Raw genomic sequence first — 19,172 nt, 5'->3', positions numbered from 1 at the left:
TCCCAAAGGGTATGCACATTTTTATAGCCCTTTGGGCATAGTTCCAAATTGGTCTCCAAAATGGTTGGATCATTTCACAGCTCCACCAACAATGCATTAATGTTTCAGTTTTCCCACATCTTCTCCAACATTTATTATTGTTGTGTTTTGTCATCTGGGTCAATCTGATAAGTGTGATGTGAGTACTTGAATTCTTTCTGGCTGCTTGAAGTATTTTCTTTGACCTGGGAGCCCCGGATTTGGGCTATATTGTGCCTGGGAGTTTTAATTTAGAGGTTTCTTTAGGTAGGTAACTGGTAGGTTCTTTCTATTTCTACTCTGCCCCATGGTTCTAAAAGATCTGGCAGTTTTCTCTGATGATTTCTTGGCATGATATTTTGGCTCTATTTTTTGGTCATGACTTTCAGGAAGTCCAATGATTCTTAAATTTTCTCTTCTCAATCTGTTTTCCAGGTGATTTTTTGCTATAAGTCACTTGAATTGTCTTCTATCTTTTCAGTCTTTTAGCTGTGTCTTAATAAGTCTTACTGTCTCATGGAGTCATTAGCTTCTATTTGGTCCATTCTAATTACCAGGAATTTGTTGCTTGGACAAGGTTTTGTACCTCTTATGTCACAATATTAATTCTCTTTCCAATTCTTTCTTCTGTGGCTTTTATTTTCTGTTTTTCCATTTAGTGCTTCCATTTCATCTACCAAAAAAAAAGATTAACTTCTTTAAAAAAAAAAACAACTCTTATTCCAAGAATTCTAGCTGAACTTATGCCCAAGCTCTGTTTTTTTTTTCCTTGAGACTTTGTAGGTGTTTCAGAGTCATCCTTTTCTTCTGCATTTGTGTCTTGTTTCTCCCTGATACCATAATAGCTTATTGTGGTAGGGTGTTGGTTTTTGGTTGGTTGTTTGGTTGGGTTTTTTCAGAATTTAGACTTAATATTTGGCCTGGACTCTGCAATACCTCTCTCTCTCTCTCTCTCTCTCTCTCTCTCTCTCTCTCTCTCTCTCTCTCTCTCTCTCTCTCTCTCTCTCTCTCTCTCTCTCTCTCTCTCATCAGAGTTAAGTGATTTGCCCAGCGTCACACAGCTATTAAGTGTCTGAGACTAGATTTGAACTCAGGTCCTCCTGACTCCAGCTCCGGTAGTCTGTCTACTGTTGCCTTCTTCAGGTGTTATGCTGTTGCAGGATCTCAGGGACAGGTTGTACACCTGCAGGTTTCTCCTTGCACTGGAATGCTCCATGGAACCATTCCTGCCCAGATCCCTTCCCCAGTATCTGCAGAACTGTTTTCTATTGCTGATATGAGATAGAAAAATTACTACCTGTGATTTTTTTTCTTCTTGAATTTCCCAGTCCAGACTTGATCTGGTGGGTTTTCTATGTTTGTGTAGAAGAATTCTTCCTGCTGCTCTGCTATTTTAGCTCCTTCCCCTGTGAATCATACTCTTAATACCTTCTTACTTTCTGCATCCCTTTTTCTGTATCAAGAGGGAAAGGATATCAAGAGTATTGGTTTTTTGGAGGTAGTGGTGTGGGCTAAAAACAGGAATTAAGAATTCTTCAAGGTGTGAAGAACAAATTTCAGAGAAAGTCTTAAGTATAGCAAAGCCTAACATTTATTTGCTTTAATTACTGTTATATGCAAAATGTGCCTTTGTTGACATAGCATAACTTGTCATAAATGAAACCTCAAATATTTGTAAAAAAAAATTGGAGGAGAAGGTTTATTTAGAGAACCTCTGTGCCTAGTAAGTCCATTAATTATCATTGAAGTAAAAAAATTAGGAAGATGAGTCTTCTGCCTACAGGCCCAGTGCTCTATTTACTGCACCACCTGCCACCAACTATTGTTAGGCATGTCTTAATTTTTGTGTATAAATATAAAACAAGTTTCCTTAGCATGAACTATCTAAGGTCTTACAGATGGTAAAGCAAATATTTGAAACAAAATGTGTATTTATAGTTGGACTGAAGTAAGAAGGGAAACAGAAACACAATTTTAATAAGGAACCAATGGGTGAACAAGATTCTAACACAATAATTAACATATTAGCAATATGTCTTGTCCAGCTGGAGTCTATGGCCTTGAAGCAAGAGTTAAAACCATAGTGTTGTCCATGTTCTGAATTCACTGGCCAAGAAATTCAAGTAACTAGATTTGATTGTCATCAAAGTAGGACCATTTTGAACTAAAGCTACAAAAATGAAAAGATCAATATTCAATTACTAATCCTTTTAAGTAGAAAATTTCACTAACAGACATATTGTTACTTTTAGAAAAGGTTTGGAGAACTAATTCCCAGGTTTTAAGAATTTTAAATGAATAATTATAATGTCTTGTTGCACTAATTAACATTTTGTTTTGTTCTTCCCTAGGAGATTGACAGGTCATTCCTTCCACATGGGCTACAGCATGGCAATTTTGAATGGCATTGTGGCTGCTCTCACTGTAGCATGGTGCCTCATGTGAATCCACATTGGTTCCCTGGCAAAATCATTTTCTGCAGAATGCAGAACATCTGATTCATGTTTTTTTTTTAATAACAGAAGAATATCATTTCCCATTTTAAAAGACAGGATTATATGCTATTCATTGAATGCTTCAAATTCATCGTCATTAACAACAAACCACCACCCTCTGAGTGCTGTTGTTCTGTGTAGGTCACTGGCCTAGATAAGGATAATCTCCAGCTTTTAAAGTTTCAGGTGCTTTCATATGGAATTTGAGCGCTTTACCTCATTTTTAAACATTTGTATGTTTATATATATACATATATATTTTTTTTTAAAGAAAGTAATCCTAAAACTTGAATGCAGGTCCTAAACTTGACAATATGCTTCTATATAAGTATACTGCCTTTCCATTAAGAAACATCAGAATTACTGAAATAGTAGAATTATAATTCTCATTTTTATATTAAATTAGTGTTATTAGATTAGTAAAGGAAACACATGCTTCCTACTTTTACATTTCATACTTTAAAAATTGTTGGTGACTTGTTCAATCAAAATTTTTAGACTTTGATTTATTCATTTACTAAGAATTATATTTATAGATATTTTTCTATTTTAGTATGTATTTTATAGTGCTTTTTGTATTTTTAAATTTTATTTTTAATTAGTTCTTTTAATATCAGTGCCAATTTAAGAGATTTTCAAAGTTAAAAAGTAATTTTAAGAATGTCATTAATTGGTTTGTATCTAGTTCCCTGCTCTCATTGCAGTTTTGCTTTTGTTTTTGTTTTTTTTTTAAAGAAAAAAAACCACACTACAACCCTAGATTTTTAAACATATTTTTATAAAAATAGCTTGTTTTGTTTATTATAAGAATTGATTTAAAAAGTAAACATTGAGATTAGAAAATCACCTCAGTTCTACACTATGGAATTTGAAATAAGCTCTTCTTTCTAACACCAAAATTAGGTTAGGAAAGGTTGTGTTGTCAGTCTGCTTGCATAAGATAAGCAAGAATACAGAATTTTCATGACATTTCCCCAATTTTGGTTAAATTTTTGCTATGTAAAGTGATTTAATGAACAAGTTTTATAATAGCATGGAATTTGTGTGTGTGTGTATGTGTTTCCTTTAGTGTCTTTAAAAAGCAAAAAATTACAGTGGCTGCTCTAAAGTAAACAAAATGATGTGGAATATTTTCATAGATTAATGGGGTCTGGAATGTGTATTTAAATCCATCAGGATTAAGTGTTTGTCAGTTGTTTTAGTGATTAACTGCTCAAATTCTTAAGGGTATTTATGTCTTATTCTGAATGACTCTATTAGGAATAAATGCTAAGGTCACCTCTTTGCAAACATAAAAATTGCCAAAAGCTTTCATATCACTTAGCAGTCCTTTCTAGTCTGGTGCTAAAGTGGTATTTTCTTTCACTAGGATACCAACACATTTACATCAGAAATTCTGATGGTCATTATTCTTTGTGACAAAGAATGATATATCTAGGAAATTTTGTTTAATGATGTGGTTGGCCCATTGTCTTTCTTCCCTTTTTTTCTGGTTTGACCTAGCTTGATGTGAAAACCATCAGTATTGTTTCACTACATCCTTTGAAGAGGCACATAGATGATGCTCTTTGTGGCCATAACCAAGAAATGGACTCATTGATCTCAAAGTGCTTTGAAGCTTACTAAAAATCACTCCTGTTTTTAATCTATATGCTACTTCATAAGGAATTAGTCTTTGAATCAGAAAAAAAATGTTTTTCTTGTTAGACAAATTATGTAGCAAGACATGCAGTACTGCCAGTATGTATCAGGAATATAGATCCATTTCTACAGATTTTTTTGTGGCATTAAATAAGGTAAAGATGTATTTGTTAGATTTCAGAGATGCTTCACTCCCTAAGAGCAATATCTCTTCCAACTGAAACAATCACTGCTAAACCTTCCAAAGGAGCTCTTACCTCTTAAGAAGTTACGAACATTTCAGCAGTAAGTACATATAAAGAATGATGGTAACAATAGTAACACATTTACATACTGCATTAAGGTTTGAAAAATGCATTACAAATATCTCATTTTAACCTCACAACAACCTTGGGAGGTAGGTGCTATTATCATCTGCTTTTGACAGATGAGGAATCTGAGGCTGAAAGAGATTTAAGGATCTTTCCCAGAGTCACATCATGACTAGTCAGTGTATGAGACAGGATTCAGTCCCATGTCTTCCTTGACTCCATGTCCAGCTCTGTTCGCTGTACGACCTTGATTCCTAGTTTAAGGAAATAGAATATTTCAAATAGTTGAGACAGTATATGCTTTTGTCTAGTAACCAATTTGTTTTTGCTTTTGATTCTATTTTTTTCCTCGGGATAAACCACTGTTAGCTGATAAAAAGCACCTTCTTTTTATGGTTTTGACTAATCTACTTTCTGTTTCTTGAAGTATGTTATGTATAGATGAAGCAAATCACTAATAAGAGAAATACAAATCAAAACAACTCATTATTTTACTTGACACCTAGTCAGTTGGTAATGAAGCCGTCAGTACTGGAGGGGCTGTGGAAAAACAGGCACACAAAGTGGTCCAACTCTCCTATAAAATATTTTGGAGTTATACAAGGAAACTGAAGACATATTCATGTCCTTTGAGCCAATAATTGCAGAGACAGAATATTAGTTCACACTGTGATTATATATGGTACCTAATGGATGATAAAGAAATAATACTCACCTCTCACTCCTCCCCAGGCCGGATGTTATGAAGACTGTCTGTTTATGAAATGTCTTATCTCAAAACTGCTTAAAGAATAGATACCCAGTATTTCATAATTATTTTAAGGTGATTTTCATCCTTTTGCCTAAGGTGACAAATATGGATCCAAGGTCAGATATCCTTCCTCTTCTTCCCCCTTCCCTAACACACACACACACACACACACAAAATATATGGAAGAACTATAGAATCATAGAACTGGAAGGAACCTTAGAGATCATCCTAGTCAAATCTTTTCATTTTATAAATGAGGAAAGTGAGACAAAGAAAGTTAAATCACTGCAATTAATATAATTAATGAGAGAACCAGGACTAGAACCCACATCTTACAGTTCCTAGGCCTTATCAAGCTTCCTCTTGTTCTGTATTTATTTTTCACTTTCAGTTTTGGGAAGAAAATTGTAATCTTTTTTCTCTACATAATTTCTTCTTTTTGACAGCTGACTGCTTTGTTTGGCAGCAGGAGCCATTCAGAAGGCTTGGTTAAAGCAGAGCCGTATAAGCAGATATGAACAACTGTCAAAAAAGGGAGATTGCTTAATTACTAATTTGCTTGTTCTTAAATCATCAGAAGTTCAACCTGGGAAAGTTTTGTTATAAACTATAACTTGTGTGCTTCATCCTGTCAGTTCGTATAAATAAGCATAATTCTTTTTTTTCCTAGTTAGCAAAATTGCCCTAAATATGGTGTATTGGCTATATTTGTCATGGTCTTAATTGAAAGATTGTCTTCAGCCTCTCTATTCTCGTTGCATTTGTGAGATTCTTCATGTTGCATAGGTATTTAAGATCCTGTTTTATATATTTAGTCATTTTTTTACTCTAAGAAATTGGCTTTATAATTTCTTAATAGCTGTCTACTCTTTTTAATCATGCTTAACTGAAACTATGTTCATCATATATAAAGGTTTAACATTATGTAACTGCCTTTTCCTTTAGTGTATGTGTTTACAATATTAAAATAAACTTTCACAACCAATTTTCTAGGTTTTTTTTAGTACCATTTCTTTATAGGAATACTTTGTGTATGTGAAGATTTGAATGAAAATATCTCCAGGTAATTTAATTCTTGGGAGTTTTCCATTCTTCTTGAGTTGAATATCCCTGAAGAATTTTATATTGTGGATAACATGCTTCCTTTTTCTGAACTGACTGAAATATGCCTTTTGAAAATCTGATCACTAATAAAAAGAGAAACAGAAATTAAACCAACTCATTATTTTACTTGACACCCAGTCAATTGGTAATGAAGCAGTCAGTACTGGAGGACTGTGGGAAGAAAGGCACACTAAGGCACTATTGGTGAACCCGTGAAATGGTCCAAACTCTTCAGGAAAACATTTTGGAATTATGCAGGGAAACTGATAAACTATTCGTGTCATTTGAGCCAGTAATCCCACTGAGTTCATCACTTCTCATGACCTACTCCTTTTCCCCATGTCAGCTATACACAAAGGTGATCATACGCTTGATCTTGCCATCACCCACAATTGCCCTACCTCCATGTACAAGAATTTCAAAATACTTTTCTCTGACCGTAATCTATTGGCTTTCTACCTCTCCCTCTTCGTTCCCTTATCAAATCTTAGTTTTCTTCCATTTACATGGTCTTCCAGTCCATCCACCCCTCCCTTAGTTCTCTTCCAGGCCAAATTCCATTTGAATTGTCTTAGGAAGATTCTAAAGATCACCTGGCAAGGTGAGGTACTGGATACCGAGATCCTTTTTTGAGTTGAATTGCCAGGCATTCAAACTCTACTGCAGAGAGCTCGACTCTGATGTTTGAATGCTAAACACAAGTTTACCTAAAAGACTTTCACAGAGAACTCACAAGGCAAGTACTCACGTGGAGGTCAGAAGAAACAACACTAGGACACTCTTCAAGGTCTCTAAAGAACTTTGGAATCAATTGTGAAACATGAGAAGACACTGTCAAGGACCATCCAGCATGGTGTGCCCACATCAAAGAAGGTACTGTGCTCTATTGCAGTGGCTGAAAAGAAACATGAGATGTGCAAATTTAGAGCTATCTCCACTACAAATGTTTGTGTGGACTTTTTGTTCCCAGCCTATGAGAGCCTTCCAAACTTGAGGTCATACTGGTCTGATCAGCCACAGTAGGACATTGTACCTTGACACGCTCCGAGCACAAAGGACAACTATTATCCAGGCCATCTCTTCTTTACTAGGCACTCTCTTTTCCCTGTTTTGACCCCTTAGTGAACCAGTTCAATTCTACACTGTCCTCGAGTCCCTGGCTCTCTTACATTGCTGATTGCTTCCTGCCAATACCACTGGGCATAATAAACCCCAAGGAGGTCAAAGATAGAAATACACAACAGCACTTTCTGTGTCAGCAAAGAACTGGAGACAAAGTTGGTGCTCATCAATTGGCAAGCAGCTGGAAAATTGTGGTATAAGACTAATGAAATATTATTGGTCAATAAGAGATCACAAGTACAAGCAGTTCAGAACATTCATCAGAACTGATGAATGATGCAGAGTAAAATCAACAGGATCAGAAGGATGATCACCCAATGACACAATAATGTAAATGAAAACACTAAAAGGCTGAGCAACAGCAAAAACCAGTTGGCCCTGGAAAACATAATGCAAAGTAATTCCATCTTTTGCAGAGGCAAGGGACTACATTCACAGAATGATACATATATTGCTATATAAGATCACTATCAGCTGTTTTTTCACATAATGAGTTTTTATGGTGTCTATTCCAGAGCAGAGGTAGATAGCCAAAAATACTATGTGGAAAAAAAAAAGGCATCAAAACTTTTAAAAAATCTAGTGTTGTAACTGGAGCAGACTAGCTTGTGTCTCCTATGTCACAATTCTAAGATTACTGCTCACATCCCTTCAAGGTTTCTATCATTTTAAGTTCATCTAGTTTTTCATTTGTTGTGATCAGATCTAGGATAGCCATTACCCTTTTCATTTCATTCACCTTTGAAATAAGGAAATTATTGAGGTAGCAGAAATTTATAAACTATTCTTTTGGTAGACAGTTCTAGCAAATACGGAACCAGAGGATCTAGGTTCAAATTCTAACCTTGCCACTATGTGACAGGCAAGTTACTTAACCTCTCTGGGCTTCAGTTTTTTAATCTGTAGGATGATGTGGTTGGTCTAGGTTAGTGCTTTTTGATTTTTTTAGTTTTTGACATTCACTTCCACAAGATTTTGACTTCCAAATTTTCTCCCCATCTCTCCACTCCCCCCACCCCAAGAGGGTGTGCATTCTAAATACCCCTTCCCCCAATCTGCCCTCTCTTCTATCACTCCCCACCCTTCTCTTATCCTCTTCCTCTTCTATTTTTAAGATAGATTTCTATGCCCCATTGCCTATGTTTTATTTCCCAGTTGCATGTAAAAACAATTTTTAACATTGGATTTTAAAACTTTGGGTTCCAAATTCTCTCCCTTCCTCCCTCTCCACCCACCATTATTGAGAAGGTAAGCAACTGGATACAGGTTATATATGTGTTGTCATGCAAAACACTTCCGTAATAGTCATGTTGTGAAAAACTAACCATGTTTCCCTTCATCCTATCCCCCCCTGTTTATTCTATTCTCTCTTTTGACCTTATCCCTCCTCAAAAGTGTTTGCTTCTGATTACCCCCTACCCCAATCTGCCCTCCCTTCTGTTATCCCCCCCCTTCTTATTCCCTTCCTATTTTCCTGTAAGGTAAGATAGTTCCATACCCAGTTGAGTGTGTATGTTATTCCTCCTTAAGCCAAATCCAATGAAAGTAATATTCACTCATTCCCTCTCATCTCCCTCTACCTCCCTTCAGTGCTTCTTAAACTGCATGTCAAGACCCTATGTGGAGTTGTGATCTACAGTTTAAGCGGCACTGAAGGGGTCATGAGTGGAAAAAGTTTAAGAAGCCCTGTACTAGAGGACTTCAATATATGTATAGACTTTCCCTCCTAGTTGGTCTATCTACTCATTTCTCATAACCTACTCCTCTATCCTACCTCAGCTATACACAAAGGTGGTCATACCCTTGATCTTCCCATCACCCAGAAATGTGCCACCTCCATGTTCGAGAATTCTGAAATCCCTTTCTCTGGCTTTCCACCTCTCCCTCTAACTTCCCTTACCAAATCCTAGGCTTTGATCATACCGTGTCTTCAAATCCGTTAACCCCTTCAATTTCTTGTCAAGTTCTCTTCCACACCATCACTCCTGCACTAAGCCACTCTCCTCTTTTCCCTGTCTTGACCCCATAGTGAACCTTGAACCTGTTCAACTTCATGCTGTCCTCGAAAGTCCCTGGCCCTCTTGTTAAATTGCTAATTGCTGCCTGCCAAGCCTCACCATCTCTCACCTTCAGTCCTGTAAGGGATAGAGTATCGTGTCTCCACATTTTAAGATAACCTATTGCAAGGAACAGAGTATCATGCTCCTACAATTTAAGATAACCTTTGACATCTTACAACTTCAGCAAAGAAGTTACATTGTTATAAAAAACTTGCAAAACCTTGAAAGGGCAAGCCAATGAGAAGGGCCCTAATCTTTTAATAGACCCCAAAGTTCTAGAGGGCAGAACCGGGTTTTTTTTTTTGTTTTTTGGTTAGGCAGTGGGGTTAAGTGACTTGCCCAGCGTCACACAGCTGATAAGTGTTATATGTGTGAGGCCGAATTTGAACTCAGGTCCTCCTGAATCCAGGGCCGGTGCTCTATTCACTGTACCACCTAGCTGCCCTGAGCAGAACCTGTTTTAACTAGCCCTAAGTAGGACAAAGGTTTTTTTGGATGATGAGGTATTGGGGGGGGGGAAGCATGTCAAGGAACAGACCAATCTGGGTCTGGAAGGGAGGAGGTGAGGTGTTCTAACACTATAAAACTTTTTCTCGATTCTGTAATTGTCGCTATCTCTTCTGAGAGGTTTTGCCCAATTCTCTTGCAAGAACCGTAATAAACGATTCTTCATTCACTTCCAGCTTAGTTTCGTTTTTAACTAGAAGGCTTTATTTCTCTAAGGCCTTATTTCTAACGAGTCCTGTACACATGCTGCTGAATGAAGGTAGAGAAAATCATGCAACTATTCTGACTGGATCCACTATAAATTTATGTTACACAACCTCAACTGGGCCCTCATTGTTGCTAGGCAATCTGTCTATACCTCCCTTTCAATTCACTATCTCATTCTCCATAGCAGCTTTCCTAAACTTTTTCACTCTTCTTCAAATCTCCCCATGTCTCCTCTGACCCCTGCTTTCTCAGCTAAGAATCTTGCCTCAAATTTTATGGAAAAAATTAAGGCCATTCATTGTGAGCTCCCTCTTCTTCATCTCATGTCACTCAGATGCATTCTACCGTCATCTCTTCCACCTCTGTCTCACATGAAGAGATAGCTTTACTGCTTACCAAGTCAAGCCTCTCTATTTACACTAGTGATCCCATTCTATTCCATTTCCTCCAACAGATTGCTTCCTGTCATCCCCACTCTATCACATCGTCAGTCACTCCCTGTCTAGTGAGTTCTTCCCACTGTCTACAAACATCCTCATGTCTCTTCTATCCTCAGAAACCCTCACTTGATTTTTCCATCCTTGCTAACATGTCTCTTCTCCCCTTTGTGACTAAAATCCTTGAGAAGGCTGTCTATAATAGGTGCCTCTACTTTCTCTCCTCCCTTCTTAACTCCTTATAATCTGGCTTCCAATCTCATCATTCCACTGAAACTGCTCTCTCCAAAGTTAACATTGCCAAATCCAGTGATCTTTTCTCTATCTTCATTTTTCTTTTTTTTTCCTTTTTGGTGAGGCAATGGGGTAAAGTGACTTGCCCAGGGTCACACAGCTAATAAATGTCAAGTAAGGCCAGATTTGAATTCAGGTCTTCCTGGATCCAGGGACGGTGCTCTATTATCCTCATTTTTCTTGACCTTTCTACAGTCTTTGACACTGTTGATCACTCTCTCCTTGATAATTTCTTTTCTCTAGGTTTTCGGGATATCACTCTCCTAGTTCTCCTACTATCAAACTACTCCTCTGCCTCTTTTGCTGGCTCTTCATCCAGGTCACAACCTCTAAGTGAAGATGTCCCACAGACCTCTTATCCTGGGACCTCTTTTCTTTTCCCACTATACTACTTCATTTAATGATCTCATCAGGTCCCTTGGATTTAATTATCATCTTTATGTTGATTATTCTCAAATCTAGCTACGCTGCCCTAACCTTTCTGCTGATTTCTAGTCTTGTATTTCCAGCTGCCTTTCAGATATCTCAAACTAGATGTCCAACAGACATCTTAAACTTACCTCCTCTCATCCATTCCCTATTACTGTAAAGGGCAAAACCATCCTCCAAGTCCATCAGGCTTACATTAGCCTGTTGCCAAAGCCTGTGGGTTTCATCTTTTCAATATCTCTTGAACACACTCCCTTCCCTCCTCTGATACTCTGGTGGACTCTGGTTCAGGCACTCATCACCTCATGGTTGGACTATTGCAATAACTTATTGGCAGCCTTTTTTTCAGGTCTGGCTGCCTAAAATGCTCTCCCTCCTTATTTGTACCTCCTGAATTTTCTGACTTCCTTCAAGTCCCAATTAAAACAATATCTTCTACAGGAAGCCTTCTTCATCCTCTGTTAATTCTACTTCCTTCTCTCTTTTAATTATTTCCCATTCTTTAAGTTTTGAAAATTAAAATTTTTTGTTACATTTTTTTAAGTCCCAAACTATCTCCTTTCCTCTCCTCACCCCACAGTAGAGAAGGCCACCATTTCACACACACTCACACATATACATACATGCATACATATTTACATACACACATGCGCACACATATATTTACACATACATACACACATACATACCTAGATGTATATAGATGTATATACATACATACATATATATGGGGGTGTAAAACTGTACTATATATTTATCACTTTTTTCTCTGGAGGTGGTGGATAGCACCTTCCTTAATAGGGCTTTTCTAGTTAATTTGAGTATTTATAATACCCAGGGGGCAGCTAGTTGGCAGTGGATAGAGCACCAGCCCTGAAGTCAAGAGAACCTGAATTCAAATCCGCCCTCAGACCAAACACTTGACACTTACTAGCTATGTGACTCTGGGCAAGTCACTTAACCCCAATTGCCTTAAAAAAAATACTCAGAATAACTTAGTCATTCACAGTTACTCCTCAAACAATATTTCTGTTACTGTATATAATGCTGTCTTAGCTCTACTCATTTCACTCTTTAATATTTCATGCAAGTCTTTCCATTTTTCCCTAAAATCAACCTACTCATTGTTTCTTACAACACAGTAGTATTTCTGCATGGTTGTTTGCATATTGTCTACGCCATTAGATTGTGAGCTTTTTGAGGGCAAGGATTTTTTTTTTTTGCTGTTGTATCCAGTGCTTAATACAGTGCCTGGCACAGAGCAGGCACTTAACAAATGTTGAATTTAATAAGATGAAATTTAGTAGAAATAAATGGAAATTCTTATAGTTGGGTTCAAAAAATCATTGTCACATGTATATGAATGGGTAGACCTAGCTAGAAAACAGTTAATTTTAAAATATTTGGGGAACATAAGAGGTTGGAGGTGCTTGGAATGGAAGAACTGCTGCATGCTTGAGATCATAAAAGCACACATCTGTCAGTTATTCCCTTGAGTGTTTTGTCAGGCCTATCAATAAGCATAACGAAGTAGTCTCAGTGTCAGTATAGGTTGTGGATTGGTTGGGAACTGGTCAGATTGTAGTGAATGATGAATGAGAAACAAAGAGCTTACTTTATTATGGTGGAGTAAGCTAATGAATGGAGCATCTGAGAGAGTGTTCATATTGAGTGCTTGGAGGGGCAGCTAGGTGGCGCAGTGGATAGAGCATCGGCCTTGGATTCAGGAGGACCTGAGTTCAAATCCGGTTTCAGACACATAACACTTACCAGCTGTGTGACCCTGGGCAAGTCACGTAACCCCATTGCCTAGCCAAAAACAAAACAAAACAAAACAAAACAAATCACACTGAGTGCCTGGAAACTCATGAATTGGTACTTGGAGAGAAAAAGTCACATAAACGAATTAGTTCAGTGTGAATCCATTAATTGAGTGGGAAAGGAGTGAGGGAATGAGTATTTGAGTAATAGGTAGAATTGCCTAGGTCTGGCTGTGCATTGAAACTGTCTGTGGTAATTGGGCCTTATTAGTATTTGCTTGTACAGTATATAAAAGGTCAATGATGAAAGGGTTTTTTTTAAAAGAAATCAGATTTGGTCATATGTTACTTATATAAATCTTGCGTTTTCTGATACACTCCTGATCTGTTTCACAAAGAATGCCCAGTGGGGTTCAAGGCAACCAAGGCTAAGGGCATGCATGAATGAGAATGAAAGGTTTACCACAGCAACTCACTGGCACTACCATAGAAGTCCTAAGGAGTCTGTGGATAGTTTTCAGCCTTTCTGTGAACTTAAGTGGAAAAAAACCTTACAGCTCTATTTCACTCATCTTTAACTGAAACTCAGCATTTCTTTCAGTTATGAATGTAGACAACAAACATTTTTCTGAGAAGGGGTCCACAGATTTCCTCTGACTACCAAAGAGGTCCATGACTCACACAAAAATAGGTTAAGAACACCTGTTCTACAGGAAGTTGCTTCGAGGCAGTATAGAGCTTAGGGAAGCAGCTCCAGATGCTACAGTCTTGGAGCAACAGAATCACTTAATATGTTACATTGTCTCACTTTCCCAACCCCCATAGATACTAAACATAAGCAAATGATCATTTCCCAGCCTATTTCCAGGTGGGAGGTGAGTGGCATTTTGAAGACAGTAGTGTCACAAGTGGCAGTTCTCCACATTTGCACCTGAATAGGTCTGGCCCTAGTTGTGCATTGAATGCCTAAGAGAGATTGTGTGGGAGAATAAGGGTTTTTAGTGGAATCTTGGAAGTTTTAGTGAACTGCAAAAAATGAGTCAACTTTGATATGGCAGTCAAAAAAGCTAATGCAATCATATAGGATATTTAGAGCAGAGGTTCCCAAACTTATCTGACCTACTACCCCCTTTTTAAAAAATATTCAGCACTGCCCTGGAAATCTACTTTAACTCTTTAATGATTTTTTTTCTGAAATTTGCATTTCAAAAAATATATGAAATATTTTTTAAATGGCACATCTTAAATTTAATAATTTACTGTAAATTTGTGGTTGGGTTTTTTTTTTTACTGAACTGAAATTTTGATGACACAATATTGCATCATGCCAATGTGTGCTGGACTCTCTGACAAAATGCAACACACTTGCCTGCCAACGCTTACTTTGTTAAAACCTATCAGCAGACTTGGCCACTGATGAGTTATAACTTGCATTTTGCGTGTTTATTTGGAAAGTAATGTAATCACTATGACTTTACCTCTTGTGTGGGATGCCACTCAAATTAAAAAAAACACACTTAGATGTTTCTATAGGAACAGAAAGTTAATTTATTTGCTATTCTCGGGAATAGGGTGTCCCTCCACCAGTATGATCTGATGAGGGGAGACCAATTACAGAAGCAAAGAACCAGATTAAATAACCCTACCGGGTAAAGACCCCTCCCACCAAGTGGGCAATTTTGGCTCACAGTCTGAAAGTGAAAGTCTTCCATAGAAACAGAAAAACAAAGAAACAATATACATATCCATATTTAGCCCCTTAGTTTACTGAAGTGTTGCCAAAGAAACAATTAAAAATATGCAGTCAAGCTAGACACTGTACTGTATAACCAGGTCACCATGACCAAAATATAGCAACAGGTACAACAAAATACAGGGGGGGTTAGGAGTTTCAGACTTGGCAAACTTTACCGATATAACAATGGCATAAAAGGGGAGGGGGGAGGGTACTTGGGACTGGACTCCTGTAACTCAGGTGATGTCTAGTAAACCAAAACTTAGGTCTGTCAGGCTGCTATGCCCGCCTTGAGTCTAATACAATTTCTATTTATTCTTCTGAGAAGTCTTCACTTGACCCCTCATCCCACTCAGCCTTACTCCAAACCTTAATTATACTGAGGAGTCTTCACTGGGACATCCCATTCACTCTGTACCGTAACAGATGAAACATGTAAGAACAGTTTTTCAAAATTTTCTTTTCTTCTTTCCTTGTGCTTCCACAACCCACTTATTTTTATTCAACACCCCCAACTGCACCTGAGGCTACTACCTCCCCCCCCATCATTCCAGTGCCCCCCAGAAGATGATATTGCCCACTTTGGGAACCCCTGAGAGGTATAATGTACAGAAGAACGAGGGAAATGATAGTACCATCATCTGGAGGTAACGTGGTGTCATGGAAAGAATGTTAAGGTTGATTTGGGGTCATTCAACCTCATTTGCTATCCTAAACCTGCCACTTGGCTTCTTAAGTACTTTTGAACTTTCTGTCTATGAACTCCTCATCTAAGTAGCTTCTTGAGATGCACCTTTGCTGCCCCACTTATCCCATTTGTCGTAGCTGAATAGCAACTGTGGCCATAATGTTGAAGTTTAGGAGTGCTGGGACCCCAATATCACAATACGTGGATCCTGCCCGAAAGAATCTGACCCAAGCCTTCTTTCAGCCAAAGACAAAAACACCTGTCATATTGGGCAGACTCTCAAGGAGTCTGAATGTTAGTGAGCTATTGGCTAGATTGTAAGAATCTAAGCAGTGGCTAGATTTTTAAGAATCTGAGCACCTTAATGGAGACAAGATGGACCTTATATACAGGAAGACTGTGGGAGGGATCTAGGAGTGGCCAAGTAGTTTAGGGTAACTGGAGGAGGGGTGTAAGGAAGACCTGAATGGGAGTGGCCAGTAAGCTGGGGTGAACAGAACTTCTGGGACCTGGACCTTCTTCTGGGACCTGGACCTCTTGGCCAACAGAGAATGGAGTAGCTAGGATTAGGGTTAGGAAATGGCCGGAGGCCATAGGGAGGTAAGACAATGGAGGGCTAGGCTAGGTTAAAGGTAACAAAATTGGGAGATTGAATGTAGCCACAATGAAAGGCCTGTTGATAGGATTATAGCCTCAGGCAAACACCAGAGATTTGGCCAAATGGGAAAATCCAGGGTTTTTCCTTTTTGGAGTCTAGATCCCATCCTCATCAATAAGTTGATATAAATCATTTTTCTTCTGGATCTTCATGAAACAAACCATATAATGTTTTGCAAACCTGGTGAAATTCTCTCTCAAAAAAAGAAATGGAGCAGATATTGTTATATAGTCCATGGGAAGAATATCTTGTGTCTTCCTTTGTTAAAAAGTTTTAAAAAAAAAAGCTAAGTACAGCAGCAAAGTGCGTAGGGTTGACTCATCCTCCACAGTAGGAAGTAAAGTCTCACTTTGGAGCAATCATAGTGATTTTTAACTTTTCAGTGCAAATGCATTTCTGAGTCGAGGCTGGACGGATGGTACAGCACAAAGGAAACTAAGGAAAGGCTCTAATGTAGGACAGCAGTGTGAAAATTTGAAAAGGTCATAGAAAAGTCTAATAGAAGAAGAAAATTCACAAAGTCTTATAGCTATAGGGAAATAAATTAGACATAATCAAGTTTAAGATGATGATCTGCATAAAATAAGCTCTTAATAAATAACTGAAATGTTAAAGGGCCTACCTTTAACTGTGCCTCTTGCCTTTCATACATTTAACTAATGTTAATTACTTTTATATTTCCAGGAACCTTAATTTCATCCACCTGATATGGTAACCCCTCACTTCTTCTGCACCCATCTATATCCTTCCACCAATGCAGATCCCAAACACTTCCATCCCCTGGTGTATAGACTTCCATTAGATTGTGACTGAAAAATCATTATCTGGTAGCAAATAGTGAACCTTTTTGAATGTAATTACCCTTTTGGGAGTGGGGACTGGGGCAGGGGTGGGGGTAGGAGAGTGGGAGGGGGTCTGGACCTATTATTTTATCAAAGTAGGGGAACTCTGAAGTTAAGGAAACTCCTTACACCAGTGCAAGTTGGCAACTGTTCTTCAACTTATAACCTTAGAGAGCTGATTTAGTTAATACCAAGGAGGGAATTTTTACTGGAATCCACTTAGTCAAACCCTAATAAAGGTCAAAATGACTCCGGGTTCTAAAGGGTTCTGGCAATGGAATGCAGTCCTGGAAAGATCCTGCCAGGTTGGAAAGGCCTCACCTGAAGACCACTTTGACTGGGTTTGGTTCAGTTGGCCACCAGGTGATGAATATTTTGTAGCCACAACAACCCCTGAACACCATATATCAGGGAGCAGGGGACTGTAATATGTGTGTTGTTATTGTTTAGTTGTTTCATTTATGTCCAATTTTTCATGATCCTTTTTGGGGGTTTTCTTGGCAAAGATACTGGAATGGTTTGCCATTTCCTTCTCCAGCTCATTTTACGGATAAGGAAACGGAAGCGAACAGGGTTAAGTGACTTGCCCAGGGTCATACAGCTAGTAAGTGTCTAGGTTAAATTTGAACTCAGGTCTTCCTGATGCCAGGACTGGCACTCTATCCACTATGCTATCTAGCTTTCTTTCTTTTGCTCTGTCTTCTATATGTCTCTCTGTATCTTTCTCTGAGGGCTGCTCCCCTTAAGAGTGGGTCACATCACAAAGCTCTAAGAGCCCAGAGGGGGTAAATGTAAGGGCCATGATATGTGTGTGGGTGGAGGGAATAATAGTACCATCAAGGAAATCAGATCTTCTGAAATGCAGTTTCTGGAACAAGCACCAAGTAAATTATTTTTCAATCATTCATTCATTCATTTGTTCATTCATGATAAAGTTTTATGGCATAGAAAAAAGAGTCAGGAAGCCTGAGTTTTAATCCCAGTTCTTTGTCACTTATTACTTATGAAGGCATGGGCAAGTCATTAAGCATCAATTTCCTTATCTTCAAAGGAAGGTATTGGATTGTCACGAAGGCCCATTTCTAAATCCTATGATTCTATAAGACAGTACAAAGGAAGAATCAACAGCAAATAGTAATTGACTGAATGTGGGAAGTAAGGGAAATGGTAGGAAACAATCTTATGTTCAGCACCTACTATATGCGAGGTACATTACAAATATTATCTCATTTAACCCTCACAGCTACGTGGGAAGTGGATGCTATTATTATCCCCATTTTACTATTGAGAAAACTGAGGCAGACAGAGGTTAAGTGATTTGCCCAGGATCACTAACCAGGGAAGTGTCTAAGACTGGATTTAAATTCAGTTCTTCCTAACTCCAGGCCCTGGGCTTTATCAGCTGCACCATCTAACAACCTCTAAATCAAAAACAACATAGGTTCAAGCATTGAACAAGCAGAAATGACAAGACAATATATTCTTCTGGAATTCCTGGAAAAATTTTCCTTCGATAAACACACGTGTTTTAGTCCTGGGCATGCTTTGCCAGATACAAATTATGACCATGGAAATAAATCTAGAGATTTATGTAACATGTAACATTTCTCAGACTTTTCCCTAAACGTTCTGTTTGACGCAGAAAGAAAGGAATTTTTCAGTAGCTTCCTATGATTCATTGAGACCCTAGCAGCATATGACACCCTCCCTGACTTTGGCAAGTTTCAAATGCCCTGGAGCAACATCAAACCTTAAGTATTCATTTAACATTTCTTTATGTTGTGGTTTGACATATGAACGTATCATTTTGGAAATCATTGAGTGCATGTTTCCTGAAAGTCTTTCCTTTGGTCATTCTATTCACAGTTCTAGGAGGAACAAAGCCAAGCGAAATACTGAAAAGATGTGAGTTCTCAAGGCGGGGTGTGTCTGCTTAACAAAGTTGTTGTTGAAGTCTCTTGTGTTACTCTTCAATCTAGCCAGCCTGATTCCCTGCAGAATTCTGAAGATTTAGTCCTCAGCACACTTCCCTGGTTCTGTCTGTTGTGTCTTCTCTTTCTTAGTGCTTTTTCTCCCTCTCTCTTTATCCCTCCCAATACCCCACGTCCAGATG

The 19,172-nt window shown here is 38.2% G+C and overlaps 1 protein-coding gene across 3 annotated transcripts in view; it reads left to right on the top strand.

The window, feature by feature from the left end:
* Positions 1–19,172, top strand: part of ARL6IP6 (ARF like GTPase 6 interacting protein 6) — a 106,776-nt gene that overhangs the window by 47,229 nt on the left and 40,375 nt on the right. The window contains exon 5 of one of the 3 annotated variants that reach the window (XR_013483051.1): positions 2,370–2,459. The exons of 1 other annotated variant lie outside the window; for it this stretch is intronic. Coding sequence is in view for 1 of the 2 variants with exons in the window: in XM_020970330.2 (XP_020825989.1) it covers positions 2,370–2,463 (94 nt within the window). In the remaining variant the exon portion in view is untranslated. Of the gene's footprint in view, positions 1–2,369; positions 6,202–19,172 lie in introns of those variants that run through there. One more of the 3 variants, XM_020970330.2, reaches the window with a different exon arrangement.

Source organism: Phascolarctos cinereus, unplaced genomic scaffold, assembly GCF_003287225.1.
Source record: "Phascolarctos cinereus isolate Bilbo 61053 unplaced genomic scaffold, phaCin_HiC Scaffold_726;HRSCAF=1367, whole genome shotgun sequence".
NCBI lineage: Eukaryota > Metazoa > Chordata > Mammalia > Diprotodontia > Phascolarctidae > Phascolarctos > Phascolarctos cinereus.
Note: the sequence above shows the minus strand (reverse complement) of the source record. Positions and strands in the feature narration are given on the sequence as shown.